General features: G+C 41.8%; 1 protein-coding gene across 9 annotated transcripts in view; it reads left to right on the forward strand.

Moving 5' to 3' along the window:
* Window positions 1–16621, forward strand: part of Tenm3 (teneurin transmembrane protein 3) — a 707864-nt gene that overhangs the window by 598628 nt on the left and 92615 nt on the right. For all 9 annotated transcript variants that reach the window (XM_057752171.1, XM_057752173.1, XM_057752172.1 and 6 more), the window contains one exon: window positions 2261–2446. In XM_057752171.1, the coding sequence (XP_057608154.1) occupies window positions 2261–2446 (186 nt within the window). The remainder of the gene's footprint in view (window positions 1–2260; window positions 2447–16621) is intronic.

Here is a 16621-nt window from a genome sequence, read left to right on the forward strand (position 1 = left end):
TAAAAATGGCATCCATCCTCACAAAATCATTTTGCCACGAATAGCAAAACATAATTGTTAGTTCAAAGATGAAAGTGGCTAACCGTCTCCTGTATTATCTTACGTGTTTAGATTTGATATTACCCAATCCTGACATAATTACAATTGAGAATCAAAATAAAAATTTTATCTACATTTTTAAAAACTCTTGAACTCTAAATACAACTAGAAAGGCGGTGGAGATCTTTGCTCCGTTCATCTTTATACCCTCCATTCAAAGCACAAGTGCAACACATTAAACTCAATGGACAGAATAAATGAGAAATGAAGTGTTCTTCTTTTGAAGAAGAAGATTAAATATTATAGAAAAATATGAAACTCAGTTATCAGCTGTAAAAAGACAGAAAACTTAAGATAAATAGCAGTGACCTTAAAGTGTTCATGCTCGGCCTGTAAGTGCGTCTTCTCTCATGTCCGCCCAGTTCATCTGACCGACAGCTTATCCCAATATTATTGTTCACTTACATATGTGGCTGAACATTTACTATAAATCTAACGTCTTCAACCAAATGAATCCTAAAGGGAAAGGCTGCCAGCCACCTCCTTTGCTATTGTAAAAACACCTTCGGATATCTAGATTCAATAAGAGTGTCGAATTTATAAGCTGAGCGTTGGGTAAAGCTGTTAAGAGAGAAATGAATTATTTGTGTGAGAAAGTTTACAGGTTTGGAGGCAGCAGAGTTTCCCTCTGTCTCCATCAGCGGTGTGTCCATTAATTAGCACTTCAATTCCACTTCAATTAAATTAACTCTAATTAATAAGTTCATTACGAAGATTGACGCACCTTGCTCAGAGCCAGTGTGTTAAATGCTGATAAACAACTTCACCCTAATGAAAAATTGATTCCATTGAATGAAAGGGGGACCTCCAAAAGACACCCCTGTTCTGATGCTGAGTTCATGTTGTGTTGGCTCTGGAATTAATCAAACCATCTTCGCCTCTTAATCAAAAATTTAATTCGAAGGCTATAGAAAAACCAAGGATGGGAAAACAAACCAGAGTCACAGCTCTGTCCCAGTTAATGGCCTGAGTGCTGTTTGTAAGAAATGGTACAGTTCTTACAGTGCCTTCCGGGGGTGTCGAAAGTAGATAAGGATGTGGATAAGGATGGTGCCCTAGAAGTATCATTGGGGGACTGAGTGTGGAAATAGGAGTATGTGGCGATAGAAATGCTTACTTCTTTTATTGTAAACAAGAAAGGCAACTATCGCTTTTTTTTTTTTTTTGATTCGTTAGAAATGGTTTTGGAATGAAAACTCAGACTGCAATAGTAGTTTTGCAATCTGAGAATAAAATCCACAGTTAACTTTATACATAAAAAATAAAAACTCAAATGTCCTTCAAAGTTCCCTCTCCCTCTCTTCCTCCCTCTTTCTCAGTTAGACCTAGTTAAATAAAGCTCTTAAGAAAGCTTTATATAAAAAAAAATTACTTCAGACGTCTGAATTCTTTTTAAAGGCTTAATCCACTGTTACACAATTTGAAGGCATTTGGTCATTGTGCGCCTTTCAAAAATCCCAGCAGATGAAAATCTTTGTTTTTCAAATGACAGAGTCGATGTGTATATATATATTATTAAACTGGTTTTCTATTATGTGGGCTAAGCAATTTGTAGCTGTCAAGAGTGCAAATTTACTAAATAGGAAAAACAACATTTCCCCTTATTTAGCCAGCATGCCTGCGTTTGTGAGCAAGCTAATGTACTTCTATAATAGAGCTGCCTTAAAGTTTCTGAATATTTAAAAAATTTAAGCCATGGCTTTAGCAATCAGCCTGTTTCATTTCTCAGTAACTGTATAAAATGCAACTTCTGTTAAATATTTGACACACTTAGCTACTCAAATATCTCTTCATTTTGGTGTCCATGTTTCTTTCTTGGCTGCCAATGAGTAGTCTTATATATTTATATATGACTATTCCATAGACATAGTATTTCATGTATAACATCTCTTTATATATAAAGAAAATTTCCCAACCATTTATTGTATGTGTTTTATGTACCCACATAGCCACATATAAAATTAAAGACTATGAAAGAATGTAAAATTCTACCATCCGCAGTTGCTACTTGGCAAAGCCGAAATTAACCTGGCGTGCGGTACTTGTGGTTTACAGTGACTTTGCTTTTTCACTTTGACAAATGCAAGAGGCCTTAATAATCCTCCTTCTCACCCCCACCCATTCTTTTCTCTTGCCTGGATTCTTCTTTCTGGCAACACAGAAATCTGTTCCGTGGACTGCGGCACACACGGTGTTTGCATGGGAGGCACCTGTCGGTGTGAGGAAGGCTGGACCGGCCCGGCGTGCAATCAGAGAGCTTGCCACCCGCGTTGTGCCGAGCACGGGACCTGCAAGGACGGCAAGTGTGAATGCAGCCAAGGATGGAACGGGGAGCACTGCACGATTGGTAGGCCCACCAGACTTCTAGTGCTTTCTGTAGTGCGGTTCTGTCTGCGCTGGAACCGAACCCATCTACCTGATAGACTAGCAATCCACCCCCGAGCTCCGCCCCAACCCTTACCGTACTTCTATCCTCCATCCGCTGTGAAAGAGATCAAATTTTTGGCTGTCTTTTAACTTAGAAGATCACCTCTTCACATTCATTCTTTAATCTTCTTACATACGAAGAAGAGGTTCGTTTTTAATTGCTGTCTATGCTTTACAATAATTTATTTCTTGTTAGAGAAACCTACCTGACTGTGAGATGTAAGAATTGGAGCGTGTTGTTTAGTGTAATGGCCACCAAGAAAATGGAGTCACAGGAAGATACTTCAGTGCTTTGTTTATAAGCCGTACACTTTGGTCAGCTGCGAGCCAGATATGCTTAGCACCCAAGAGCTCTCAACCGACCACCATGGCATGGCTTCATCTTAAGTGCCAGCTGCTAGTGTTCTCTACTGATATTACACCTTTTAATAGCAAGCATGCTTTCTACCTTACATTTCTGTTTGTAAATTTTCCCAACTACATGGGCTTTGTTGATCTACAGAATCACTCTTCTTAGTCTTTTGGTACTGTGAGTTTCTACTAAGGAGGTTTTTTTATTTTATTTTATTTTTTCTTTCTATTGCGACTTCACTGGAAGTAAACTAGAATAAACCCAAGTGTAGCTGTTCTTTGTAGGCCTGACACTTCTTCAAACATGGGGATGTTCACCAATACCTGGAAGTTGAATAAAATATCAACCAGATCTTTCAAACCAAAAACAGGTTGTTGTTTTTTAAAGAAAAAAAATGGTAGGCTAGGGTTGTACTCACCAACATGTAATGCAAATTCAAAAGTGTCTAGAACAGATAAAATACTGCCTTTTCAGCATACTCAGTATTCCCTTCCCATTCAAGTTATAGAATTAAAATGTTCAGCTAACAAAATATGTTAGAAAGGTAGAGGAGGTCATAAATCCCTCACCTCATTAGAAATATCCATCATTGATTGTAATTGACAGGCTGGCAATTTCAGAAGGTAAGGCACCATGTTTTCTGAAATGTTTTGTGGTCACAGGGTAAAATTTGATGAAACTCTTTGGGGGCTTATCGGTAACTGAAACAATGTAATTTTCCAGTGTATCTGTATGATGGCTTTCTTTTTTCTGCTTACAGGAATTGGGTAGCAAGAAATTCCATCATGGGAAACTTGAGATCACACGTGTTATAAGAGTGTCACAGTTCTGCAGTCATGCGCACATACTTACCCCCACCCATCCCACAATTAAAATCCAATCTCTTTTTTTAAGTTAGGACAATTTTGTCTTTACCAACCCTATAGAAGGTTCTTTGCAATGTTGTTGGCCACCCTGAAATCAGTTTCAAGGGTCCCACCACAGTCCTCGGTGTTTGGTGACCTTCTGTGATGACTCTAGGACTCGGAAGTCACTGGAGTCATGACTAGTTTACAGAGATCAGAAAGAGGGGTGCATCCGAGTCTGGAGTCACGTGGAGCGCCAGCTTTTCTCCAGGTCACGATGCACTAATATGTGTGCAGAATTCCTCCCAAGGGCTCCTTGTGGGCACAGGACATGTAGCAATGTAGGGAGCGTGCAGATTTTCAGATGTCACACAGGACCCAGCCCCACCAGTTCCTGAAGGTCCGGTCTGCATCATCAAGTGTGCAATACCCTCAGGGTGACCTGTTGATGGTGAAGTCACAGCCTGATGTGGGGAAAGATTCAGTATGCCCAACTCATCCACAGACATACGTGTTCACAGCCCTTGCCCAGGGTTCATCCCAGCTGTGAAGTGGTTCTCACTTCTGATCTCTGAGAGGCTTCTAGGACAGGGACCACATTAAGCTCATGTTGCCACATTAAGACAGAAAACAGTTGACAAGCAGGTTCTCTGTATCTCTCTTTGGACACTCAAAGGACCATACAGTACCCCTATGTCCAAACAGCTCCGCCCCTGAATCTCAGAGTCCTCATACACTAAAGACAGGAATACAAAAATATGCTTTTTGCATCGCACAAATTAATTCTAGCTAGAAGCAAAAGGACTATATATGTGACTATGTGTCCTCAGAAGGACAACAAATGGATATACATAGCTTTAAAAAAAAAAAGCAGAAATATATCAGAAAGCTTCTGATAGGCACATATGACTTACCACCCAATAGCTCCTCAAAAAGTTCTTCTGTGGCTCTGCCGTTACTGGCATTGGCAGGTTGATATAGTTAACAGTTTCCTACGAATAAGTTCTTCTTAAACAATGCTCTACTTGTTTGGAAACAAGGAAGATTTTTGTTAGTATACTGGATCTGTTTATCGCAGATGGATGTTTCTTGCATTGCTGGTTGACAACTTCATTTTCTATTGCTTTTATTAATTTCTACTCCAGTACAGGAAATAAAGGACCTGCTTGGACGTGAATCTTTTAAAAGATATAGAGCCCCTTTAAGGCTGAGGCTATAGCTCAGTGGTAAAATGTCAGGCCAGTGTACACAAGGCCCTGGGTTCGATTCTCAGAGACACTTTGAAATTCTACTCTGCTCTTTTGTGCCATTAGAATGAGTCCAGTTTTGTCACGCAAAGATGCTGTTGCCCTTCTTCTGTCTGCTTGCTACCTGTGTGCGCGCCACAGTGTAGCCCAGGGGCCATTCCTAAGCTACTGGCAAAGCAACCAGGAAACAGTGTAGCGTTTTCTCATTTGGGACAGTTACTAGTCTGTGCAGTTCCTCTCAATTCAAACATATATCTGACTAAAAAGAAACTGTCATCTTTGGTGAGACTGCTCATAAATCAACGAGATTTTCTTTTCCTTTCTCCATAGTATGTGTCAGCTCATAGACTACAGACAGGAAGGTTAATTCAAAGAGAAGTGTGGGGGAGAAATGAAACAGTTCGAAGCCTACACAGGTTCTCAATAGAAAACAAAAGAATATTCATTAGACATCTTACTATCTTCATAAACCCAGTTCGTACTTTCATAGAGCCATGGGCATGTTGATAGCAAAATCGTCAGGGATGCAGCGTACCCACTGGACACTGGCTGTGACCTCACAGGGTTCCGTCCTGGTATTTTTATTAGCCTGCTCATATTTTCCTCTTGTTACAAATCACAAGTCCGGTAAATTAGGCACGTTCCTCTCCAGGACTTGTGCCAAGTCCTGCTTTCTTGGGCTGCACTTTGCCTCGTGGTGCGTGCAGATGGAAAATAAAGCAATGGGAGACTGGTTTGCAGCAACGTGGTGATTAAAAGAGACCTCTTCCTCTGCCTCCGCGGAAGGCACTTGGGATGGTCGGGTCCTTTTATGAATGAAGAGGCAAGAGGCATTTTACTGAAAGAGCCACCTCCTGTGGGCAGCAGTACTTGTCATTAGCGTCATTTGAGAGCAATAGCACAGAGCACTAATGTAGCTGTGCAGTTGGCATAGCTTCCTTTTGGACTGTGGCTCATCCTTAGATGAAAGGATTATTCTACACATGCGCCCGCGTTTGTTTCTCATGAGCTAGGAAGCATACAAGGATATTGTCGAGGACCCCTGAAGCAAGTCAAAAATCTGCGGAATGTAATTGAATGTCTTGCAAATGATTGTTGACATTAATTTGAGTGTCATGTGACTATCAGTATATTTAAGAAGGCTAAGCAATTCTGTACTGTGAGAATTGAGATGAGTCAGGTTTAGAACTGCTCTCTGGTAGTTCAAATCTGTGGACTGTGTGATACTGACGAGTTATGACCAAATCGAGTGAGTTCCTATCACAGTGCTTAACTGGATTCGGAGCTTATAAACACAGGAAGGCAACTGGGCTGGTTCGGTTCACTCTCCCGGCAAAAGAAGGGACAGCTGTATGTGGCTGGCCTGTACCTCAACTTAACTGGTCACGGAACCAGAAATCCTGCATCTGCATGTGCTACGTGTTATTTCCAAGCAGAATGCAGAGCCAGTGGAAAGTCCCGTGCTGTGAGAACCCCTAATTGCCTCATTTTGAGTATTCATTGATCTATAACTTCCGCAAGGGCCTTTCTTTTTCGGCTTTGATTAAAAAGATTTTTCCCTGTGTTATCCATTTGTATCTATTTGAGTGCACGGAAACGAGAGATGAGATTGAGTCCTGAAGAGGCCATAAGGGTGTTGGATAGCATTTGATTGTTCTCGGCCATGGAGAGCTGTCACAGAGGACAAGAAAGCTCTCAGCAAGCTCTGTAGGTAGCTGTCTTCTTGAGCTGATCGATAGTTTCCATTTCTCCAGGGAACCAGAAAGGGAAAAATTGACTTACATCGGTAACAGTGAAAAGCCACGGGTTGGAGAGCATACTTAAATCTTAGAATAACCCTCCTCTGAAATATTTAAATCTCCGTTTCAGTAAACCTCAACAATCCCAGAATTCTGAGGTGTGGGGGTTGGGGATTTTTGTCTCCACTTTTGTGGTAAAGCTTTGGGATTCCTTCTAGAAGGAAGCTGGTTCTTGGCTTTGTTCCATTCCATCCGTCATCCCATAGGATTAAGTCTCTTGGATCCTTGCTCTGTCTGAAGGACCCTCGGGGTCATTTGCAGTTCTAGAATGGTCTCTGCTGAGTATGTGAAGTAGGAGACATAATCACAGGGTTCCCCTGCTGCCTCCGTTTCCTTCTGCCTTTTCATTTGCCATAGGAAGGAATCATGTCCACTTGTTAAGAGGTCCTGAGATCCGCTTTGTAGGTACCTCCCGCCCCCATCACATTTTACTTGGGAATTTGTTTCTCTGTCCACTGAGCATCGCTGTGCAATTTCTCTGTGATACGTACTGAGTACTGTTCCATTTAAAAGGATCATTAACTGTTTTTATAATACACAGACCTCTAAGTCATTTCTGTGGTTCAGCACAGCTTGTGTCTTAACTGTCCTTAGCATCAGGTGGAGTCTTTCTAATGACAGGTGATTATACTAATTGATATTTATGTAAGATTTTGAAGTACAGTTTTCAGATTCCTGGGAGCCGGAGGATTTGTGTCCTTGCTGAACGACTAAGTGACCTTGAACAATTTATTTACACTCTCTACTTATGTTTTCTCTTACACAGATCGTGAATATCGCATGCATCAAAGAATTGTTGGAATTAAATGAAATGCTGTTCTGTGCATTATAGCATTTACTCAAGTGCCTATAAAAGAGAGTTCGGTAGTTTTGAGTTTTAGTTGCCTTAATAAGTATAAGACAGACAAACTGCAACCCGGACCATGGTTTAGGTGTTGACATTTAAAAAACAAAACAAATGTGAAATCAGTATGGTCCGATACAGGCCTCTAATTCCAGCACTCAGGAGGTAGATACAGGAGGATCACAAATCCAGGCCCGTCCTGGATACATAGCAGGACACTGTCTTAAAAAGCACGAAAAAAAAAAAAAAAAAAAAAACCTGCGAAAGGCATTTACTTAAAGAGTTCATAGAATTCCCATCTTGTTGTAAGACAGAACCTTATGTCAGAGTAGATATTGTTTAACAAGGGTCTGTATGTCAGGGGACTGGGAGATAGAGAGTTGTTTTTGAAAATAGTGGTATAAAAACAAAGGTAGGGTGTGTAGTATGATATTTTTCTTCTAGTAATGTCTCAATACAGAGCTGTCTATTGAACAGCATTGATTTTTCATGTACTTTGTGGCAATTCAAATGGAAATTTGACCTAAGGGAAACACTAATTCCTTAAAGCTACAGAAGACTGACTATTTGATTTTATTCTAATTCCTCAGTATGATGGGAAACAAGATTGTTAATGATCACAAAAGCATGCTGGTTGTCTGCCCAGACACAACTCAGACACACTGTTCTCTGCACACTTCCATTAAACAGCGAGGTTGCCCTTGGCTTTGGGATGCTGAAGACGAGAAGCGGAAAATTGCAGTGTAACAGCCGGGGAGTGGGAGAAAGGGGTCAAAGCCTTTGCCAGTGTGGCCAGCCTAGGTTGCTGTTTCACTTCTTACCTCCGACAATAGTGTAAGAGCAATAATTTCTGGTCAAAGGAAAAACTAAGTGACAGTTTTGAAAACTAAGAACTTATTAGCGCTTTGTTTACTTGACAAATTTAGTAGTTTTATAACTCCAATTTTTTGTCTGTAATGTTTTCCCAACTTTGGAATTAATATAGTAAGACTGGATGGGATTTTTTTTAAATATTCTTTTGTTCAAACGCTATTTATAATCATCCTGTACCCACCCCCAAAACAAGTGGGCTAAGTTACTACTACACAGCTGTATTGTGCTGCCCTGGAAGCAATTTCCTGTCAGTCAGTGGGGAGTAGCGGGTATGAGAAAGACCATGCCTGAGTCTTGGACCATGCCAGCTTTACTGGAAAGCTGCCAGAGCTTAAGTTTCAGGGTCTGTCACTCATACTGACCGCTTATAAGATCCCGCAAAGAGACCGTGACTTCATACAGCCATGTGTCGCTGTGATGTTTACAAATTACTCAAGACCTGCATCCCTCTTGTGCTCCTTCGCAGCACAAGTCTCTTTGTGCATGGCAGCCTTAAAACAGCGATAGACGCTTCAACAGTTCCACTAAGGAAAAAGAGAACTAGGAGATACATTGACTTTAGATGGGATGAGGGGTACGTTTATGGGGTATGAAATCATTTGTCTGTGGTCGTTACTGAAAATATTCTAAAAGTTCTGAGCTATTCTTGCCATCCCGTCAGCTGACTTACCTTATGCTATCATGGTCAGAGAGTGTATGAAGATGTGACATGTCCCCAGGAGCCTGCCACAGACAAATAGATAATATATATATATATATATATATATATATATATATATATATATATGGCTTGGCATATATGCAAATAGAATTCTTATCATCTTACAGATAGAAATCTCTTCAAGTAATTTTCCCTGACTAGAATATATTAGATAGCCGGATGTGGTGGCGCACGCCTTTAATTCCAGCACTCGGAAGGCAGAGGCAGGCAGATCTCTGAGTTCAAGGCCAGCCTGGTCTATATAATGACAGGTAGGGATACACAGAGAAACCCTGTCTTTTAAAAAAAAAAGACATGTTGGATAATAGGACTTATATAATTTCACATGTGTTGTAACAATTTTAGATAAGTCATTCTCTTGTGAGGAGTTTACCAGGAAATTTGTTTTTAACAATGAGTCCATCAATGGTGAAGTCACACGTGCTAGGAAGTCCAGCACGTCACGCAATCATATGAGCCCATTTGAAAACCGTTTCCTGTTTATGTGATATGGCTTACTGACATCCGCAAAGATAACAAAAAAGTTTTGTAAAAACTGTCTTCGAGGAAGGCATGAAGCAGGCTAGCAAGTGTCATAGTTCACAGGATATCAGACCAACCTGTTACACAATAGGAAGTCCAGAAATCTGCACATCGTGCTAACAATTTACATGATACTATCGATAACAATTTTGAATTATTGTTATTGAACAATAATCAATTTTGAAGCCAAATGAAACTTTTCTAATCAATAATGAAAACCATGTTATACCTCACATTAAGTGGGGATGAAATTATCTCCCTGAACTGTATAGTCATGTTGCGAAATTGCTGTTATTTTAAGGAGGCAAAGTGCATGGCATTTCATAATAATAGAGAAAGTGGCTGTTAGTGACCTGGCGGGCATCTAATAAACATTGCCTTCTCTGGTATTTGTGCTATTCACCAACTGAAAAACTTTCAACGTCGTGGTGATTTTTCTTGTTCCAAATCATTCTTGGCTTGTGCCCAGCACTTCATCTGTCTTGTTGTTCTTCTTCTTAAAGAGGACCACCTCCCATGTTACAAAAGTTTCAACCACCCCCCCCCCAAAAAAAACACCTACCCTGGCCCCTGCTGTATTCTGTGCTATCTGTGGCATCATAGGACTTTACAGAGATCTCCTGTGCCTCTGCTTCTCCAGCTGTAAAGTGGGATGAAAATAACTCTGTCCCTCCTGGAGTTGCCAAGACTCTTGGGTGGGTTAAAACTGTGGTGGTCACAGAGTAAAGACCACACAGAGGCCCCTTAACCATCACTGCTGGTCCCCGAGCCTTTGGGCCGACACTAATGGCAGAGTGACTGAGGCTAGTGCTTTCTTCATGAGTCACCTCCTAGCCTCTGCTCATTCCCTCTGAGAAACAGGAATGCCTCCTGGGAACAAGAACTAATCCCATCTTCCCAATGATGACTCCGTGACCTGCCATCCATGGCGCAGGATGGGTCGTCATGGGGCTGTTGTGTACAGAGATGTTTTGGGGAAAATTTTCCTAAGCCTTCTGGGCAGTGGAAAGTCAGACAGGCTGAAACCCTTCTGTGAAGTGTACGACATGACAGTAGCATGCTACTCTACAGTCGCGATAGTGCTAAGGTGATAAAGAGTTGGGTTGCCTGGGGGATACCGGTTCCTGGGGAGGAAAGCCCCCTTCCGAGCTCATTGAGCGTCATCCATTTTCTGGAAACCCATCTGGTTTTCTAATGTCTGATTTCATCTATTGAGATAACCTGAGTGTCCATCTGGGGCCTCTCCACTATCATCTTTCTCATTTGAGCCCTCATTTATTCAGTGAACAGTTTTATATGCACCGCTGTATCCTCCATAATACCTTCAGAATTGATATTTTCTCGAATGAGGTCATTTGGTCTCTGCCACAAGTGAAAACTTGCTTTCTGTGAGCTCTCTGAGAGACGGAAGCCCTTGTTGATTAAGATGTCAGCATTGTCTCTGCTCCAGCTCCGTACTCTAAAAGGTGCATCAGAGCTGTTTATCTTAACCACTCGGCCCGTTTTCACTTCTGGGAAGAGGGGAAGGAGTACTGGCTGGCTGTGTTGTCTATGCGGTCGGAACTGTCTGTTTTGATGTGGTTGATTTGACCTTCGAATGCTTTTTCTCCCTCCCATGTGAATTCTTCCTTGGTATCAGTTTGATTGTTTTTTTTTCTTACAATACTAATTTCATAGCAAAAGGATATGAAGTTGTTGGTTCAGCGCAGGGATAGCCAGGGTTACCAACAGTGGCAGGGCCGTGCTTTCTTCCAGTCTTTTACTTGCTGGTCTATAACCTGACGGCTCAGAGAGTCGTCAACTAACACAAACCGCTTTAATGGTTCTGGTGAGACTTGATTAAGTTGGACTCTGTGTTTCTGACATGGCTTAGTCTCAAAACTATGCCTGTCAAAGCCTTTGAGTCACTAGATTTCTGCTTCTGTGATCCATACCCGTAAAACAACAGTGTTGTCGTAGTTTTCACTGTTCTATGAAGTGCATGTGAAATGCATTACAATGTTAACTCCATCGTATTCTCTTCTGCCCCTCTGCATCCTCACAGACTTCCTATGTATGGTGTACCTATGGCGATGTTAGGGATATATAGAGTATCAAATGATTTAATTCTATCTCATATCATCAAATTCTCAAAAAAGAGTTTTCATTTGCCTTTTCTCACTTGGCTTGCTATAGACTTGGTAAAGTCATATCCACTGGGCTGCCTTGGCAGGTTTTCTCTAGTCATGAGGAGAGCTTATTTCTTAGGGTACCCATTTCCTTACCTCTAAGGATGGGGTGAAATGTGAGCATAGTGTTTGCATCTGGAGTCCCCGTGTCTTTGGCCCAGGCTCATTGGTTTCTGTCCCATCCTTGATGCTGTGATTTCCGAGGAGGCAGAGTGTCTTTGACATGAGACTGTCCACCTGAATGCAACAGTACCACTGAGTGGTGTATTGCTTCATGCGGTGCCTTCATGACAGGTATATTGCTTAGGGGTCTGTTAATGTGTCCTGTGCTTTAGGAAAGGAACAACGCTCAGAACATCTGAAAGTCAATTGTGAACGTCGGTGATTGTCTTGTGGGTGCACGGATCTCGGATGATTTACACATTGCCTGTAAGGATAGAACCTTCAAGATCTTGCAAAAAAATCTTTCTCGCCTACTTTCTTGGCCCTAATATGATAAACAAATTCAAACTTGTGCTGAGGGGTTGATTTCAGATTCCTCTAAAGTCTACCTCCTCTGTTAGAACTCGGATCCCTAATCGGTGCCTAAGTTAAGCCTTTCCTGCCTCACTTACTGGAAGGCATCCTGACTTCAGAAGTGTCAGCTTTCAGATAAAACAGAGGGGAAAAGCCCCTGAGATTTTTCTCAACTGGAAGCCGTACAAAGGATGCCGGTGATTCATGTCGCTTTATGATCTCTTAGATTTCATGAACTACGTCTCGTTCTTAGATCTGAAAATGTTATTCCTTCTCTCACTGTCATCCATTTATTCCCCACCAGAAACTTCGTGCTTTCCTAGTTAGTTTCCGTTGGGACTCAAGTACTCCCTGTGCAGGTGATCTATACAATGGGGAATGATATACAACTTGTAAATCATAATCTCCAAGGATTTTGGGGGTGCTGCTAGAGTTTGAACTCAAGATTTAACATGAACAGGTTCTTCGGGTGCTCTGTCTAAGCTCTCCTCCCAGCCTTCAAGATTGTTTTAGCCAGGAAGTGGTGGCACACATTTTTAATCCTAGCACTCAGGAGGCAGGTGGATAGCTGAGGTCTACAGAGGCAAGTTCTGGGGCAGCCAGGTTGTTTACACAGAGAAACCCTGCCTTAAAAAAAAAAAAGTTTTAATCCATTAACTTAAATTAACATGTTATACAGCGACTTTTTAAATACAAACATATCCGTGTCTAAAATTTGCACTGTTCCTTAAATCACATTCTTGTCTTAAGTGACTTTATTCTGTTGTGTTTTTTGAAAGACATTATCTGATGGAAGGGAGGAAGACGCTTACTTTCCACCCCCTGGAGACTTAATAATTCACGACTATAATAGAAATAAGATGGCAAGAGGCAGATGAACAGGATAATTCCATTCCGTAATAGAAATGAACGAACACTAAACTAACAGGAAAATAAGGTATACATTGATTGCTGTATACGTGCATGGTCCTCACACATAGTATGAAAACTCAAGAGTCAGCTCAAGTGTAAAAAGCTGCAGAAAAACATTGAGAGAGTTTGGTGGGAAAGTGGCAACAAGATCCATTGGTGCCTGGAGGCTCCGCCTCCGTGGGATTGGGGGCGGGGTGACGTGCTCAGAAGAAATGCAGATAAGGCGTCTGCACTGATGCTTCCCAGGATGGCTGTCTATGATGGAGCCTCTCTGGGCAGGTGTCAGACCTGTGGTCCCTTTTTTCTAAAAATAAACTTGGTTGAGTAAGATGCTTGTGGTGTCCAGTACATGCCTCTCCTCCAGAAGAAAGGCACCTCAGGTAGATCAAACCAGCAACTTCAGAGACATCCCCCTCCCCACCCAAAAGGGAGAGACAGGTAGGAGGAGGTCCTAGGGACCCTGTTCACCTTCAGTTCAAAGAACTAAACACACAAAGCCACATACTTTGCAACAACATTTCCTGCGTCCTAATGCTGAATAGAAGCCTATCAAGTTATGTGAATTTTGTATCGTTTTGTTTTGTTTAACACTTGCCGTTTAGTCCCGTGCTAACACACTACAATATCTTCTTCAGTTTGGAGCACGTCACTGCTTTGTATCTTTTCAGAGTCATTTAAGGTCTTAATTACCCTTAAAACTTAGCATCTGGGCGGTTTTAAAACTCAATTGGCTGGATAGACAATTGAACAGGAAATAAAAACGAAAATATTCTCTTTGGTTTTTGCCAAGTTCATCAGAAGCTTTTTTGTTGAAAAGTTAAGGTCCGTGGCATTTGGGAGTGAAAGCAGGTGCAAAATACTGTTTTCAACTAATTCAGGGTATGAGCCAGGAAGGGAAAAGCTTTAAAGTTGCTGCATCTTCCCAAAACCCTACCCAGGCAGCTAAGGGGGTAGTAATATGAATTTTAAGTGATTTTTTCATATAGACTGAGATTGACACTATCTTAAGTCAATAAAAATGACTGGAAACCAGGGGCTGGGAAGATTAGTCACTGAGTAAAGTGCTTGTCGCACAAGCGTGGGCACCTGAGTTCAGATCCCCAGAACACATGTTAAAAGCTCAACATGGTTAATGCTCCTGTAATTCCAGTACTGGGAGGCAGAGACAGGAGGATGCCTGGGGTTTGCTGCCCAGCCAGTCTAGCCAGTCAGTGACCATGAGGTTTAGTGAGATACCTTACCTCAAGGATGGATGGATGGGGGGGTGGGTGGGTAGGCAGATGGATAGAGAGATGGTAGGTAGATAGATGTAGAATGGATGGATAGATAGATAGATAGATAGATAGATAGATAGATAGATAGATAGATAGATAGACAGACAGATAATCACATACACACTCACCACACACAACACAGAAGAAATTTTGATTCACTTTACTGTAAGGGTGAAAGAATTAAGCCCACAATTACAAACATCTGCTTCCTCACCCACACAGTGCTAAGTAGTGTTCTTTCAATGTCAAAATTTCTCTTTAGCATTGGTGAACCCGGCGAGCTGAAAACAGCTTCTTTTCATCTTGGCTAACACGGTCTTCTTTCACCAGCCTGTTTTTGTTGTCTGCTTTTAGTTTTCATCTGTATAAATTTTTTATAACTTTATTAGTTCTTTGAGAGTTGCATACACATTTTAATATAGTATTCAACCTCATTTCCCTAACCACTCACTCTCGTGTCCATCTTTGTAGCCCATCAAGACCAACTTGTCTTGCCCAAATGATCTTAGAGGTGTGCTCTTCTGCTAGACTGTGGTCAGCTTACCAGGGCCTTCACCTTTGGAGAGAACCGTCTCTCTCTTGCAGCAGCAGCCAACAGTTTCCAACAGCTCAGGGGTGAAGCTTCGTGCTCAACTCCCACTTCTACGCTGGGATTTGGTCTGGCTTGAGCTGGTTTTGGCCTTGTGTACGCTGTCACAACCATGGTGGCCCCTTAAGTGCAGCTGCCCTGCTGTGTCCAGCCATCCACCACCTCTGACTCCTATGTTCTTTCTGTCTCCTCTTCCACAATGATTTCTGAACCTCTAGAGGAGGGAGTCGAGGACTAAACATTCCTCATTCTGATTCTTTATACCTCGGCCAACTGTGGGTCTGTGTCTTGCACTATGTACTGCACATTGAAGAAGGCATGGGACGTAGGTTCCTTAACAGATCATGAGGACATACCTCATTTCAAAAGACAAGTTGACCTAGACTGGTAGTTTGTACAAAAGCAGGGTCTCCCCCCACCTTACATATTTACTGTGTCTACGGATAATGGTGTGACTGAAGCTGATTTTTTTCCTATGGTTTTTCACGAGAGGGTCGGTGACCCTCTCCTGTTTGAATGCCTCTTTAATGAAGCGGGAAAACAACGGTCTGAACTGTGGCTCTCGTTTCTGAGATTTAACAGGCATGTGCCTTGGGTAAATTAGGGAGCAAAGGAGGTCCTTAAATATGAATACATTGCCAGATGCTTTTCCATTAAACTCCGTTGGTTGAATGAAATTAGTAAATAATTATGTTGGTGGGGAACCCACTATCTCCAAATGGAATATAATGTCTTCCTTTAACAACCGAGCTTAATTTTTTCCTATCCACCAAATTAGTTTTTAGGGCAATCTACATTGCAAATTGCCGATTTGCATTAAAACTATGCCTACTTGTTCTGATTTGTCAACACCTCTTTTTTTTAAAAAAAAAAAAGAAAGAAAAAAACAGTCTTTAACATTAAGCATGGGTGGGTAAAACCATCTGCTTCTGGAACTCGCCTGCAGCTCCATCAGTTAGCACATGAGACAGGTTACAGCTGTTTAATTGTTACGGTGCCGAATGACTCCCTTTCTCTCCAAAATTAATATTTATGTATGCGTGCATAGAAAGCATGTGGTTAAACACAAGTGATCTAATTGTGAATTAGCGACAGCAGGTATTCGTTCGTTAGGCCCCGCATGCACAGTGAGGTATAACATAGCGCATGTCACGTTTGGTCCAGCTCTTGACTGGTAAGATGAATTCCCAGTAATGGCTAAGTCATGCCCGTGGGCCATCCACTCCCCATGCATTGGTACACGGAAAGGAAAATGGCACCGTATCGCAGTCATCCAATGTAAAAAGGAAGCCATCCATGCAGAAATTTCATGTCCTGTAACTCTTTCTGGTGCTCCAGCTTGCTGCCCTCAGTGTTGTGACCAGTGTAAGCCCAGGTCACACAGGGAAAGTCTAGACATGCAAGTTCGTGTGCACGCATCACCCACAATGCTG

Source organism: Chionomys nivalis, chromosome 20 (assembly GCF_950005125.1).
Source record: "Chionomys nivalis chromosome 20, mChiNiv1.1, whole genome shotgun sequence".
NCBI lineage: Eukaryota > Metazoa > Chordata > Mammalia > Rodentia > Cricetidae > Chionomys > Chionomys nivalis.